General features: G+C 47.7%; 1 protein-coding gene across 1 annotated transcript in view; it reads right to left on the bottom strand.

Annotated features, from left to right (window-relative positions):
* TMC2 (transmembrane channel like 2) overlaps positions 1 to 5,590 on the bottom strand; it is a 52,898-nt gene extending 47,308 nt beyond the window's left edge. The window contains 2 exon segments of the mRNA XM_028118849.2: positions 2,031 to 2,183; positions 5,277 to 5,590. Coding sequence (XP_027974650.2) covers positions 2,031 to 2,183; positions 5,277 to 5,302 — 179 coding nt within the window. The 5' untranslated portion in view covers positions 5,303 to 5,590.
* Between the last annotated feature and the right edge of the window lie 10,861 nt (positions 5,591 to 16,451).

Genomic DNA, 16,451 nt, shown 5'->3' on the forward strand with positions numbered 1-16,451 from the left:
CAGAGCATCCAGTCAAGTGAGGACACAGTACCTTGGGGATCAGAGGGACCATAAATAACTCAGCCTGAATGCAGGGAGGGCACTGGGGAGCTTCCCTGAAGAGGGGACATTGGCCTGAGTCAATGTCAAGCAGCTTTCTGCTGCTGGCAGAAAGCAAAGATCTAGGCAGAGGCGCCAGCTTGCTTCGAGAGAGGCAGAGGCTCCCTGGCCTTAGACTTTGAGTCTGGGAGGAGGAGTCTTGGGAGAGGGAAGAGGAAGGAGGGCAGCCTGCAAGGGAGAGGCCAGTGTTGGCTGAGGATCCCTGCCCCAGGGACAGATGCATGGGTCTGTTCAGCTTCCCAGGCTTTAGCCACTTCCCACTCACCCCAAGAGCAGGAGCTCTGCCCTCGGGCTGGAGGAGATGTCAGACTTCTCTGGGCAGCTAGACAGCCCTCAGGAACTTTCCCAGTCCCTGCAACTTCCAGCTGGCTGGAGATCTCATTTCCATAAGCACTTCGGTCGCTCTTTTTCCACTGTTAATAAAAGATGTGTTCAGGTGACACCTGAGTGGGGGTGAGGCTCTGCGAGGGTGACAGATGGCTGTTCTGCGCCCCCTGACAGGAAAAAGAACCGGCGCCGAGGGACTAGGGAGAAGAGTCTCAGAGAAAGGGGCTGAGAAGGCAGACAGCCACTGCCTAGAGCTGTCCCTGCCACCCGAACTGTAGCCGCCAGCCGCATGGGATGATTTAATTGAAACAAATTATTATTATTAACATTATTAGTATTATTTTAATAAAACCAAAACCATCTGTGTCTTGGTCACATTCACTACTCTTCAAGCGTTTACTGGCCACCTGCGGCTATTGGCTGCAGTGTTAGTTCGGATTTAGAGTACTCCCATCATCCCCAGCGCTTGTGGGTCCGCACTGGCCGGTGGGTACCACAGGGACGCATTTCTTCCTGTGGCTGTGTAGGACACGATATAATAATTTGCTGGCATGGAGTAAGCTCTGTTTACCAGAACCCTGTCCCGTGTTCGTACAGCCAGCATCTTGGCGGCGCCTCTCGGGGGCAAACCGTGAGGCCCAATGTGTCAAAACACAGCTGCCAAATTGTTCGATGTAATAGAGGGTGAGGCATTTGACTTGAGCGATGGGAAACTCATGTGTGAGAGGAGCCAGGGAAAAGGGCTTCATGAAGAGGGAAGGGGAGAGGGAGTGCCCCCCCAACCCTGTGGCAGAAAAGCCAGGGGGGAACCTGGGGGGAAATGGTAATGTTGGATGGGTTTTGTTTTAGTTTTTTTTTTTTTTAAGTAGAAAACCAGAAGTTAAGCAATGTGACTCTCACAGCAGGGACGTGAGACTCATAAAATGCTTGGTGTGTCGGCCTTTCATATGGAAGCCGGAGCTGAAAACAGGAGTCAGGGCCTTGGGTGTGAGGCCTGAACAATATTCATGGAGCATCATGGCAGGCTTGGTCCGGGGTCAGGCACTCAGGCCACAACAGTAGCTGAGACAGACCCACTCCCTGCTCCCCCCGCCCCAATACACACAGGTAAGTGTGCTACACAGGGAGCCGTTCTGGGTGCCTAAAGAACACAGAGGGAGTTCTGAACTTGTCGAGGTGGGCGGGGGTGTCACAGAAAGCCCCCCAAGGAAGGTATGTCTGTGTTGGGTTGTGAGGGAGGCACAGAAGCCACGGGGTGAAGGGGAAGGGGTGTGGGACCGAGGGAAGTCAGGCAGCGTGGAAAGGTCGGCTCTAGGCCAGACCGCCGTGATCCTCTGTCTCTCCCGCCAGACCCTGTTCGGTGCTGGCCAACCGCAGGGCCTCCATCAACAGCCCCCCACTCAGGCTTGTCTGGGCTCTAACAGCCCCCCACTCATGCACTGTGCTTGTGCTGGGGAGCGAAGGTACCAAAGCAGAGCGGGAGGGTGAATCCCCCTTCCTGTCAAGTCTTCTTGGGGCCGAGAAGGGGAAGGGGCTCTGGGGCCATCGGAAGGACCTGAGGCTTTTGGACATCAAAAGGCCCTGGTGGACCACCACCCACTCACCTGAGCTCCCTAAGCTTTTTCGTCATGGGCCAGGGCTTGTTCCGCATGGTGGCAATGAGCTTCTTCGAGTCTTCCACCTGCTCCAGGATCCGGGCCCGTTCCTCCTCTGACAGACACTCTGCTCCAGAAGCGCTGGAGGCCAAGAACGGTGGTCTGGAGGCAGGGCCAGGGCAGAGCAAGGGAGAGTGAAAAGCTGGCAAGTGTCTTCAGGTGCTCTGTGGAATGCAGAGAAGCCCACAGGCAAGGCGGGTGGGCTGTGTTCCCTGGCCCTCCCAGCCCTGACCACCCCTCAGAGGCCCGTGCCTGCCCAGAAGCCCTCAGTGACTCCCCCTGCCTGTCAGAAGAAGCCACCACTCTGTCCTGTGGCCCAAAGCACCGGGACAGTTGCCTCCTCCGACTCCATTTCTCTGAGTCCTCCCCACCCACCACATTTGAGCACAATTCTCTGCTCAGTAGAAATATAACCCGAGGGCGCCTGGGTGGCTCAGTCGTTGAGCGTCTGCCTTTGGCTCAGGTCATGATCCCGGGGTCCTGGGATCGAGCCCCGCATCGGGCTCCCCGCTCCGTGGGAAGCCTGCTTCTCCCTCTCCCACTCCCCCTGCTTGTGTTCCCTCTCTCGCTGTCTCTCTCTCTCTGTTGAAAAATAAATAAAATCTTAAAAAAAATTATAAAAAAAAGACATATAACCCGAGCCACATGTTGCAATTTAAAATTTTCTAGTAACCACATTAAAATGACAAAAGGAGATGGCCAAGTTAATTTTAATGATACATCTCACTGAATCCAATGTGTCAAAAATTGTCATTTTAACATGTAACCCATATAAAAATTATTAATGGGATATTTTATATTCTTCTTGTACTGTCTTCAAAATCTGGTGCTCATCCCACAACCACTGTGCATGTCAAATCAGACATTAAATTTTCCTCGAACATATTTGATCTGTATCTGGGATTTCATAAAATTTGTAGTTGAAATGGTAGATTCACATACCCAGGTTGTTTTAGACATACTTAAAAGTTTCCCAACAAATGAGTCAAGTAGCAAAAGGTCATTTCCCTTTGACATTTGCTTCTGCATTGACAAAAGCAGTTTGCCTTTTATTTTTAAGAGGAAATGCACTGGCTTCAAAGTTAAATTGATTTCAAAGCTATAGCTGTCTGTCCGAGTTAAGTAAATTCACAAACTCTTGTGTCAACCCCCTAGTATTAACACTGCATTAAAAAGAAAGGAAATTAGGGCGCCTGGGTGGCTCAGTTGGTTAATCGACTGCCTTCGGCTCAGGTCATGATCCTGGAGTCCCAGGATCGAGTTCCGCATCGGGCTCCCTGCTCAGCAGGGAGTCTGCTTCTCCCTCTGACCCTCCCCCCTCTCGTGTGCTCGCTCTCTCTCTCTGTCTCTCAAATAAATAAATAAAATCTTTAAAAAAATAAAAAAATAAAAAGAAAGGAAATTAGAAATTCAGTGCCTTGGTCGAGTTGGCCACAGTCCAAGGGTTCAGCACGCCGGCTGGTGGGGACGGTACTGGACGGCACAGGGGCAGGCAGCTTCCAGCTAGAACCCCTCTCCCCACGTGAGGAGCCTCAGCATCTCACAGACAAGACGATGTATTCACCTTCCACAAAATCCTCGTTCGTGTGTGCGCTCCTTACAGCATCCTTCACTCCCAGACTCAGTGACTCTGGGAGGGACACCAGCCCCCCGAGGTGAGGGGGGGGTGCAGGAAAAGGCCAGGCCCCAGCTGCCTTCTTAGCAAATTCCATAAACGGAAACACCAGGATGTGGGCTTGGGTTAGAGAACAATTTACAGCAGTGCCTGTGAGTCTTAATTTCTGAGGAATTCAAAGAGGACAGAGGTGAGAGGCGGGGTCCCAACCCTTCACTGCTGGGAACCCTTGGGCACATCCCATGATGGTTGCCTTTGAGTCTTTCCACGGGGGTTCCCTCAGTCTGGGGCTGGGGAGCATTCAGTCATTGCTTGTTCAAATGCCACCTGTACTTTGATGACCGGCTGGAATGCTTACCTTCTCCGTGGAGGAATCCTGATGTCCCAGCGCCCCCCCAAGAAGGCATTTCGTTAAATCCTTTCTCAGATACATATTGCTTTCTGCCTTGTCTTGTGATGACTGATGCCCATGGCCTATCTCCGCTGCTAGACTGTCAGCTGCTGGGAACAGGACTGAGTCTTCTCTGTCTCTCTGTGCCCTGCCCCTGCACTCAGCTGACTTTGCATCTGCCATCCAGATATCTGCGGTCTGTTTGCGGGGGGGGGGGGGGGGGGGGGCAGCCTCCCTCTAAAGTTCAGGACGCTCCAGGGCCCAATCAACGTGCATTCAAGTTCTCTTTAAATTGCTAAGGGCACCATGCTTTCTTTACCCCCTCAGCTGATGTCCAAGGACAATCAGACAGTAGACAAAAGCCCCAACCAAGCCAGGAATGGCTGGCATGGGTGACAGAAGAAATCAGTGGGCCCTTTTGAGGGCCCCAGTTCCCTCTGTAAAGGTGGAGAGGTCCAGTGGAAGAGCCTAGAACCCTGTGGGAAGGAACATCATCTTCACCGTGACACCAATTCCTTCAACTATTTCAAAAGCCTCCCCAGCCATTATCAACGGGGATTCTTAAAACATCCCAAGAAGTGAGTAAAGCCAAGATTAATTAAAAAAAAAAAAAAAGCCAAGGTTCATTAAAAGCAGGAGTAAAAAAAGCCGAGGGAGGCCAAGAGAAGCTGACGTTCCATCAAAATTTGTAGCCAAGGATGGAACTGATTGGAATCCCTGAAGGTCCTCTAGATCGAAGCCACGTATCACAGAAGAGGACACAGGTCCAGATTGGGGAAATGGTGTGCTTAAGTTCTATGGTGACTGCTAAATCCAATTTTGTTCGTTTCTCTCAGTGCCTCTTCCAGAGCTGTGGTGAGCCACCAGCTGAAATTCAGGAGACTTGGGATCTTATCCCACCTGGCTGCCATGTCACCTCCCCGTTCAGGGCTTCCTGCCAGACAGGGGGCACTGGCCCTGAGAGTACCCAGGGGCCAGTCGGCCTGGGATGACCAAGATCCTCATCCCATTTCTGCCGCAGATGGGGAAGCCCGGGTCGTGGACAGGGCAGGGACAAACAGAAGCGGATGAGAGCGGAGTCGCCTATACCAGGGGAGGGGGCCTCAGCCCTTCATCAGGGGAGGGAGAGGGGCCACGGGAGAGGAGGGTGCCGATCGAAAAACGCACCTGAACCAGAATCACAACATACCTGTGTTTCTTCGGCCGCTTCCACATCTCCTCCTGCCTTGACACCTCCTTTTCCGTCTTTAGGGGAGCTCTCTGCTTCTTGAGGGAAGCCCTCCCATCTCTCTTCCTCCTCCCCTTGGACGTCCTCTCTGCGGAGCTCCGCCCCTGCTCCCCCAGCGGCTCCAGGTGTCTCCTGCACTCTGCCTGCTTCCTCCGGGGAGACCCTGGCCTTGGGCTGCCCCCGGCCTGCTCCTTCTGGCCAGGCTGAGCTCCGCGCCTGCCCGCCGCACCTTCGGCTCTGGCAGCCTGCTTCCGTGAGGGTCTCCTCCCGGACCTGTCACCTGCAGGAACAGGAAAGGGACAGTTCTGGCCTCGCTGGCCTCCACCCCAGGAAAATGTCCCCGGCTGTGAGGAATCAGATGTCCAAGATGCTTCCTGGAGCTTGTTGGCTCCAAAGGCCACTTCTTTGGAGACTCTGGTTTGGGATGAGAATTAATGTCTCCCTCCTCTGACTACTTGGCATTACCAGGCTCTTGCCTAAACCTCAGGTAGAAATCTAGGCACATGCCTTTCCTCTTCTTGGGTGTGTAGTTCCTTGGGGTCAGAACTGAGTTATCTCCTGAGCCCCAGGGCCAGCCAAGCATGGGTCTCTGTTTGGCAAGCCTGGACCACTGGCGAGGAAGGGCTGGGCAGGTTCCTTTCCCCAGGAGCTGCTGCCTGACGTGTCCCTGCCTTTGAGTGTGTGTGTATGTTTGTAAGCCATGACTTCGCGGCATTGGCCAATGGCCTGGTTGGACAGAATGGACAGTATGAAATTTCCTCAACAGTTTGCCCAACAGCTACACTAAGTACAACGCTTCGTATAAGCCTTTATGAATTAAATGCAGGGAAATTATCATGCAGTTCTGGTATTAATAACCAACGTCTCCACCACTTACTAGTTGGGTGTCTTTGAATAGGTCACTTGACTGCTCTGAGTCTCAGCTCATCTCTAACATGGGGGATGTTCATCTTACTCCATTAGCTTGTTAATGAACGCAGAACAGTGACTAGAACAGTGACTGACATCTGAGAATGGATGTCATTACCCTAATACTTTTACCCCGAAATAAGATATTTTTTGCTTATAGGAAAAGCACAGGTTTCGAGCTAGACTGCTTTGCCTGAAAAGATCATTTCTATCATTTCTTATCTCTGTGACCACAGATAAATTACTTTTCTGCTCCTCAGCTTCTTCATCTGTAAAATGGCTCTAGTATCTCCCATTTCCTTATGTGGCTGAGGGGCGGGGAGGGTTAATTAAAAGCAGGAGTAAAAGGTCCGGCCGGTGAGAAGTACTCAACAAAGGCCCCCTCCCCTCCTGTCTCCAGCCTGCCTTGCCGCTCTTGCACTCTGAGCCCCCACATCCGAGTGGGCAGTGCCTGGAAACAGTATTGTGCAGGGCACTTGTTCTCATTGCCCACACGGGCCCCCATCCAGGCTTTTCTGCCAAGGGCAGGGAGATTTTCCCAGCTGCATTGCCAAAGCCCCAACTTTGGGCACAGCAGAGGAGAAGTTTGCCACCTGCCATTCCCAGCAACAGTGATAGAGTCTGGGATGTGGAGTCCCAGGTTCCCAAATTCTCACCTCTACCCTCCTCCTTACCCAGCCTCTCACGGTTGTGCATGTAATATGGTGGCCCCAGAGGGATTTCCTCTCCGCTTCCCTGACCCTTGAGATTTTACACTCTGAGAAGCAAGCCACCCTGTCAAACAGCAACCAGAACTAGCCAAGGATAAGTGGGGCTGGGTTTGGGCAGACTGAGCCGGGGATTCAGAGTCTGGATTTCTGGGCTTGAAGTCTGGTTCTGATGGCTGTTGTCTGGGTAGCTCTGGGCAGGTTGCTTATTCTTTCTGAGTCAGCTTCCTTGTAGATACTCCAGTCAGTGCTGGTGGTGGTCTACCCAGATCCCCATCACCTGGCCACTCCATCCTCCCCTAGCTGCCGTGTGTGGTGGCTCTAATAGTGCACAGGTTCTCCCTTCTTGGTTGATGGGAACCATCTTGCTGGGAAATGTCCGGAAATTTACATCCCTTTCCTCTCTTTGAGTCAGCCCATAGCCACATCCTTGCGTCTCTTGCCCTTCTCTTGCCCTGCCCTGCTTCCCTCACTCCACACCTCCTGAGATCCGCCCTTGATAAATTGCATGCTCAAGAATCCCTATCTCAGGGGCACCTGGGTGGCTCAGTCATTAAGCATCTGCCTTCGGCTCAGGTCATGATCCCAGGGTCCTGGGATGGAGCCCCGCATCGGGCTCCCTGCTCAGTGGGAAGCCTGCTTCTCCCCCTCCCACTCCCCCTGCTTGTGTTCCCTCTCTCGCTGTGTCTCTCCCTGTCAAATAAATAATAAATAAATAAGACGCTTAACCAACTGAAAAAAAAAAATCCCTATCTCAGGCTCTGCTTCCAGGGAACCTGACCGATCTATAGACACCTATCTCAAAGTGTGGTAGGGAAATCCAACCAAGATAATATCTGTCCAAGTGTGATGGAAGCTGGAGCATGCTAGATTTGTGAATGGAATTTGCACTGAGGTTCAGAGGGAAACTGCTCCAAGTTCTCTTTTTGGGTTTCAAACTAGGATATTGGTGGCATTTTCAAATGGACAAGGTGCCTGCCTGCCTGGCCAGCTGAGTTGGCCAAGAACTCAAAGGTCTTTTATTTACTAATTCACTCACCCATACCAAAACATTTATTGCTCATTGACTAAATACTACACAGGCTACAGCAGCAAATAAGACTAACAAGATTCTGTCCCTCAGCACGTTCTGAGTTAGTGAAAGAGACAGTGTGATCAGTTCTATGATTCAAGAAGCACAGGGGTGGGCTTCACCCAGACTTCAAGCAAGGCAGGGGAGAGGGAGAGAGAGAATCTTAAGCAGGATCCACACCCAATGCAGCGGGGCTTGATCCCACAACCCTGAGATCATGACCCAAGCTGAAATCAAATGTCAGATGCTTGACCAGCTGAGCCACCCAGGCGCCCCAGAAGGAAGAAACTTCTAAACTGAGATCTGAGATCTTATTCTTTTTTTTTTTAAGATATTTATTTATTTATTTATTTATTTATTTATTTATTTATCTGACAGAGAGAGAGAGTGCACAAGGGGGGTGGGGTAGCAGGCAGAGGGAGAAGCAAGCTCCCCACTGCGCAAGGAGCCTGATTGTGGGACTCGATCCCAGGACCCTGGGATCATGACCCAAGCTGAAGGCAGACGCTTAACAGACTGAGCCACCCAGGCGTCCTGAGATCTTATTCTTAACTGATCCAGAGAGTTTGTTTAAAATAATGCTAGCAACAATGTATTGGATGACTGTAGCTTATGAATAAGTGAAATGAATGGCAGCAGCATTCAAGGGAAAGGAAGGAGGAACTGGGAACACTCTGTTATAAGGTAGCTGCACTACCCATGAAGTGGTATGGTGTTATTTGGAAGCAGACTAGGATGAACTACAAACGGATATTGCAAACTCTAGTAAAACCACGAAGAAAAGTTTAAACATCTTTTTTTTATAAAGATTTTTATTTATTTATTGAGAGAGAGAGAGAATGGTAGAGAGAGAGCATGAGATGGAGGAAGGTCAGAGGGAGAAGCAGACTCCCTGCTGAGCAGGGAGCCTGATGCGGGACTCGATCCCAGGACCCCAGGATCATGACCTGAGCCGAAGGCAGTCGCTTAACCAACTGAGCCACCCAGGCACCCCACGAAGAAAAGTTTAAAAAAAAAGAAGTATAACTGATATGCTAAAAAAAGGAGAGAAGCTGGAATCATATGAAATGCTCAGTCAAAACCACAAAAGGTAGGCGGGTGGAAGACAAAAACAGGAACAAAGAACAAGGGCAATGGATAGAAAACAGCAACTATGGCAAATATTAATCCAACTATATCAACAATCCCCTTAACAACAATGGTCTAAATACACCAATTAAAGAAAGAGATTGTCAGAGCCGATAGTAAAAAAGGCCCAACGAGAAACTGTGTAGAAGTCCACTTTAAACATAAAGACCAATACAGATTACAAGGAAAAGGTTGTAGGAAAATATGCCATGCTAGCACTAACCCAAAGAAAGCTAGAGTAACTGTACTAATCTCAGACAAAGCAGATTTTAGAGCAGGGAAAACTACCAGGGAAAAAGTAGAGCATTATATTACATAATGTTAAAGAGATCAGTTCTCCAGGGGAGCCTGGGTGGCTCAGGCGGTTAAGCGCCTGCCTTCGGCTCAGGTCATGATCCCAGGGTCCTGGGATTGAGCCCCGCATCGGGCTCCCTGCTCAGCGGAGAGCCTGCTTCTTCTTCTCCCTCTGCCTGCTGTTCTGCCTACTTGTGCGTGCTCTCTCTCTCTGTCAGATAAATAAATAAAATCTTAAAAAAAAAAAAAAGAGATCAGTTCTCCAAAAAGACATAACAATTTTTTTAAAGATTTTATTTATTTATTCATGAGAGACAGAGGGAGAGAGAGAGAGAAGCAGAGGGAGAAGCAGGCTCCCGCGGAGCAGGGAGCCCGATGCAGGACTCGATCCCAGGACCCTGGGATCATGACCTGAGCCGAAGGCAGACGTTTAACCATCTGAGCCACCCAGGCGCCCAAGCCATAACAATTCTTAACATGTATATGCCTAACAACAGAACACCAAAAACTGATAGAACTGCAAGGAGAAATAGACAAATCCATGATTATAGTTGGAGGGTCCAGCCCCTTTGTCAGTAATCAAGAGATCCAACAGACACAAAGTCGATAAGGACATAGTTAAACCGAACAGCACCGTCGATCAACTGGCTCTAACTGATGTTTATAGAACACTTAATCCAACAACAGCAGAATACACATTCTTCTTGAGCCCACATGGAACATTCACCGAGAGAGACTACATTCTGGCCCATAAAATAAATGAGTAGTCAGATATTGTTTCTAAGACACCCACGATCCTATCTTAAGTGTTCAAATCTGACGACTTTTGATTTCTTTTTTCTAAGACTGACTCCTAAGTGTAAAAGGAAGTAAAATAACTTTCAGAATAACTTTTGTACCTAAAACTGTCTTTGAGATTTCCCAGAAGGTCCCGGAAAAATCACAAAAACTTATTCTTCCACCTTACGAAAAAGAGAGGTACCAGAAACAATAAGGATTATTTGATATGTTATGTTGGAGTTTCATGAGAAAAGTTATCAAATCAGAAGAAATTCTTAGCCTTTTCTAGGTTAAACTGGTGTAGGTCGAATGTTTAAATGTTTCAGCAACTGTATGCTCTATGGCAGTTCCTAGAGATTTGTCATTGCCCTTGCTGTCCATGACCTGTTTCCATAATCAGAGTCTTGAAAGTGCTTTGCCTGATGTTAGGCAACAGTAAGATAATCAGGCATAATTCAGGTGTCATTTAAAATGTTTATTTGGTATGAAGTCTTTAATTTGAATCTGGCATCTTTTAAGCCAGTGCTTTTTTTTTTTAAGATTTTATTTATTTACTTGAGAGAGAGAGAGCACATGAGAGGGGGGAGGGTCAGAGGGAGAAACAGACTCCCCACTGAGCAGGGAGCCTATTGCTGGACTCGATCCCAGGACTCCAGGATCACGACCTGAGCCGAAGGCAGTGGCTTAACCAACTGAGCCACCCAGGCGCCCTAGGCCAGGGCTTTTCAACTGGAGATACATATCAGATTTACCTGTGGAGCCTTATTTAAATACACATGCTTAGGGGCACCTGGGTGTCTCAGTTGGTTAAGCATCTGACTTTTTGATTTTGGCTCAGGTCATGATCTCGGGGTCCTGGGATTGAGCCCCATTCCAGGCTCTGTGCTGTCTCTCTCTCTCCCTCTGCCCCTCCCCCCACTCACTCACATGCTTAGGACTTACTCTGGACTCGCTGAATCTCTTAATATTCTTGATATCTTTTTCTTATAAGCTTGATATATTCTTGTTATGTTGTGTGTATGTCTTTATCTAATTATACATTATACCTCAAGATATTTTCTCTGTAAAGATTATGTTTAACCACCTTTATAAGTCAGAGATAATGTTCCTTGTCTGTAAAAACATGCTTAATCATGATAAACATTTTGCCCAAAACTTTTCGATTGCCTTATTGCGTTTGTTTTGCATCCTATAGGAACGACCAAATTTCCTGGTCAGTTTCATTATTGCTATGAAATATTTCACTTTTGAAAGTTATCAGTAATAAGTTAACCATAGCCATTTTAAGTTTCTGTCACTTACAGCTACCACCTGTTTTACCCTGAAAGTTCCTTGAAACCTCAACTGTAGGCTAGAGTTTTTGATTTCAACCAAAAGGACTTTCTCAGAACCCTGATTAGAAGGACTTCAGCGCATACTGCTAACAACTAGCACAGTAGTGAAACTGTCAAGGGATTGATTCTTGGATTCATGTCCTTCATCTGAAGAGACATCCCCATCCTCAAATTACTGAAGACCATCCCTACTGGTGACCTCGGGCTGAGGGTTAAAGCCGACAGTCTTTGGATAGAGACAGCTGTGCCCAAGATTCATGGAACAAGACCACAGATTGTCACTTTGTAACCTGTATTCCTCTGTTTTCTATTCCTTAATCTAATTCTATCCTGTGCTAACTTAAGGCTATTTTTGATTGGGTTACTAATAAGCCTCTATTTCTAATATTGTTGTTTGCATCCTTAATCACTCCTTGGAATGAATCCAATACCCAGCCAGTTACAATTCACCCATGAACTGGCTAAAGTACATATTTCCCTTGGGAACCACTCAGCTTTCTTTGGTCCCAGCTCCTTGTAAGAAATCAGTTCCCTGGCTCCCTGGGTAACTGGACTCAACCACTGGGCGATGTATTAGGTGGTAAATTCCACAACGGGCCAGGTGGTGAGAAATCCCAACCCCCATCGCATCTTAGGAGGGCCTTGACTCTGTTGAAACAATATTTCCAGACCTTTTGTGACAGTTTATCTTTGTCACAACTTTGAACTTTCACTGAAATAGAATTTGGAAGGAGATCAGGGAACAGGTGGTGTATTTTTGGAGACTGCCTCACTTTCACAGATCTACAAGTAAGACATGTTACTCTTCTTTTTCTTTAGTTCCACCTAATGATCTCGATACTACAAAATTCACCACCCGACACCAAACTACTCTTGATGAACAGTGCCAAAAGATTACAGCGTTATTTCACAATCCCATAGGAGTATTTGGGCCAAAACCAGATCACTATGTGGTCCCCAGTGACTGGTATCGGATCTGGTACAGAAGCCCACTATTACTCTTACAAATCAGACAGGAACTTGTTACTTTGGTAGACTAATACCTATTCTCAGGATTGCCTGTGACATCTCCCAGGATCCATTTTAGCCCATTAGTTTGTCTTATAGGAAAACAAGATTGGTAGACAGTTTCACTGAAGAAGGAGAAAAATTGGGCCCTGATTCAAGAACTGACCCTAACTATTCTAGGAGAATTGTGAAATTCAGGACTTTCATTTCCATACTTTACAAGAGGTCTGGATAGTGAAGTGAATCTTATATGTTATGATTAAGAAAATAGCAGGTGAGTAGACAGTGCCACCAAGAACCCAACTCCGGAGAGGTTTATGCAATTGGACAGGTGATGATTTAGAACAGAGCTGCCTTATTTTTTATTTTTTTTTAAGTTTTATTTATTTAAGTAATCTCTACACCCAATGTGGGGCTCAAACTCATGACCCCAGGATCAAGAGTCACATGCTCCTCCAACTGAGCCAGCCAGGCGACCCTAGAACAGAGCTGCTTTTGATATATTTTGGCCTTTCTAGGGGAATGTGCAATGTTTCAGGAGAGGAATGTTGTGCTTGCATTCCTGAAGACTTCTCAGAGATCTTTAATATTACTAAAAAGATCCGGGAAGTAAACAAAGATATCAGGAAACTGGGAACTTTGATTAATGATCCCATATTTGGTTCTATGGACTTTTCCGATTGGGCAGGAGATTTGTTCTTTTATTTAGTCTGGGCATTCTTGGCTCCTGGCTGAAAAGTGAACTATACAAACTCTGGTCATAATCCTTCCTCTTCTCATTTGTCTGTATACCAGGGTTCAGTTGGGTGATCCCCAGAGTGTCAAACGCTGTTGTACAGCTGTTGTGTGTCAAATGATTCAGCGAAGGGCCATCCAGAAGAAAGAGCTGGAGAACCTCATATACAGGTTGAAACAATTACCCTCAGAAACTTGGAGGTCCAAACAGCTATCCACAGATAATTGACATGCAATTAGGATTCCTCAAACAGTGGTGAAGATCTGGATTGACGTTCTTCAGTTTGGGCTGAATAATGACCACAAAGACCAGCTGAGAACTGAAACCCACACTCATCCCAGACACCGAGAACCCAAACTATACATTAGTGTCTGCACTAAGATGACTTTGTGCTATACCTCTGTCTTCATTAGCATGACTTTATTTTTCCAGGAGTCCCCTGCCCAGGCAAACGGCTTGATTGGTCATTGTAAGATTTCCCCAAAGACTCATGAGCTCTTCAATGGAAGGCATCACAGACAATTTGCACCCTAAGTTTCTTTGAATGCTTTGCCTCAAAATCCTGGCCTTGCTCTTTATTGTGGACTGTTGTACTGTAATTCTTACCCAATCCCAATCAAGCCCCCCACTTTGGAAGTCCTGCCTTAAATCAAACTTTCAATTCTCAAGAAATTCTGACCTTCCCTACCCTTTTCTGAGACCCTGCCAAAGCTTTGCCTGCTGTAAGCCATAAAGCAGCTTTGTCTTATTGATAGGTTGCATTGGTGATATTTAGGAAGCCAGTTTTTGACAATAACTCAAATAAACAAATTTTTGTTTTTAAAAAGAAGGAACAAATGGTGGATTAAAAAAAGCCATGGAAATACAGAGAGTGTGACAAAGTATAATTGGGACTGATGTTTACTCTGATTCTTGAAGGATGGATAGGCTTTTGCCAAGAGCAGAAGGGGAGGGGTGGCGGTGCTAGCGAGGTGAGGGGATTCTAGGCAGAGGAAACAGGGCATTGAGGGGCCCCAGTGGAAATGCGAGAGGTCAGAGGTAGGGGTGACAAAGGCAGAGCTGAGTCTCCGGTGGGATCCAGTTGCTGGGGGTGGGGAGTGTGCTAAGGGGAGGTAGCCCAGACAGCTGTACCCATGGGGTAGCGGGGTTGAAATCTGGAGGGTGAGGGTGTGATACTGGAGCCTGTTTTGGAGGATGTGGTCTGCATCCAAGTATCATGTTAGGCGCACTGCAGAGGCTGTTGTGGAGTATGGACACTGGCTCCCAGTCACTGCACACAAAAAGGCACCAAGCAAGGGTCTGGCTCTACCATTAACAATCTTTGGGATGCGGTTTCTAATTGGGGCAATTACCGCATGAGCTAACTGGTTGTAAGCACACTGAAAAGCAGTGGGTGCTGTTTACAGATGCAAAGTTAGGTGATTGTAGGTGCCGTGGGACAGGTTTTCTTGGCCCACTCCTGCCCTAATCTTGGTCAGAAAATGTAAAGCAGGATTATTTAAGTGTAATGAGAACTCATCCAAGTTAGGAAGCGGATCAGTATAAGCCAGTGAGAAATGGGTTTGTCCTGTAGATGTTCTTCCCCATGGCTCTGGAAGGCTTTGGCTGCCATCTTGGAGGAGGGATGGAGCCATAAACAAATCCACTCCCTCCAAAGACCTGGGAGTGAGTGTGAGAAAGTGTGTGTCACTGCTGCTGTGACCCCTAGGAGAGTTTTAGAACTGAGAGAGAGAACAGAAGGGCAGAGAGTGCGTGCAAGGGGTGAAGGAGAAGGGTCTCCTGGACCTGCATCCCCTCCTGGCACTATATTGCTTGGAAGAACTGGGTAAGAATGTCAGTATCTGTCTGGATCTTCTTCTGAGCTCTGTGTGTCCTCAGTCAGCTACCAAATGGTCTTCTTTTTGGTAATGAGCTGTACCAAGCATTCATTCAAACACTGTAGATAGAAGTTGGGGGTTCATGCATTTTTTACAGGCTATAATGCCTGTTGTTATCTTATTTCCCAACTGAACGCAATTCATATGGAATGTGGAAAGCAAGCCAGAATTTGTTCTTCAATCTTCCCTAAGCCTCTTCTACACAGAAAATGAGCTGCTTTTTAAATTTTTTTCTTTACAGCCAGTTTTCCATGGACTCCACATAATGAATAATTTAGGAGCCAGGAAAGCAGCTGCTACATTAGGAAGACCTCCAAGTCTAGCACGCTCTCCTTCACATGTCACAGGCCTCCTTGTGTGTACGCACCTGAACCAAGGTGAAAATAGGCTGAGGAGAAGCAGGAAGGCCCAGTGGGTCTGGCTCACCCTCCAACTTGGTGATTTTAACCTGTTAAGTACATTTAGCAAATGATCTGGAAGGAGGAAGAGTCCTAACCCTCCTTGTCAACTAGTGTAATAACAAATTATAATTACTTTGAGAAAATAACTTTGTATTCTCAGACATTTTTTTTTTTCTCCTTGTAGACTATAAGCTGGAGGACTAGGCTATCAGGTCCCCTCAGAGGTGACTCCAGAGGAGATTTAAAATGAAAATCTTTATGTAATTGGGTTTCAGTTCATTTAGTGGATTCCCAATATTTAACTTTGTTGTATTCCTTGACCATCTGGACCCCTGACATGAAAATTCTGACCCATTTCTTCTTTCTTTATGGGGGAAGGAAAGATGGCAAGAGGGATGGGGTGTGAGTGGCATATTTCAGGAAGAAAAGGTTTGCATTTTAGGCAAAATGGCTTTCCATTTCAATCCTGCTTAAGGACCATGTGCCTACAGGTGACCCCCAAGCCCAGTGTCTTTGGCTGGGCAGAGGGGAGCCAGGTTGGGTGCAGAAGGGACAGCAACAGGAAGACTGCAAGGAGAATGGAATGTGGAGAACCAGATCCGAGCATCCTACATCTAGACAACTGTCACCATGAACACTGACCCTCCCATGAGGAAAGCGTTTCTCATCCAGTCACACTCAGGCACACTTTCGAACACTTGTCCCCATTTCTGGAGGGATGGGATGGGGGGGGGTAGGGAGGACAGACATGGCCAAGGGGCAGCTCTGGGTGCAGGAAGGGGTGTTGAGATGCCAATGCCCCTCCCTCCTGCCCAGGATCCTGGCTTTTCCACAAGTCTTGCTCCTGGGTCTCCCCCTTTGTCATGGAGCTGCCTCAGCAAGGACTCAGG

The sequence above is a fragment of the Eumetopias jubatus genome, unplaced genomic scaffold (genome assembly GCF_037043125.1).
Source record: "Eumetopias jubatus isolate StellerSeaLion01/CBP00866 unplaced genomic scaffold, mEumJub1_p1.0 scaffold_9, whole genome shotgun sequence".
Classification (NCBI taxonomy): domain Eukaryota; kingdom Metazoa; phylum Chordata; class Mammalia; order Carnivora; family Otariidae; genus Eumetopias; species Eumetopias jubatus.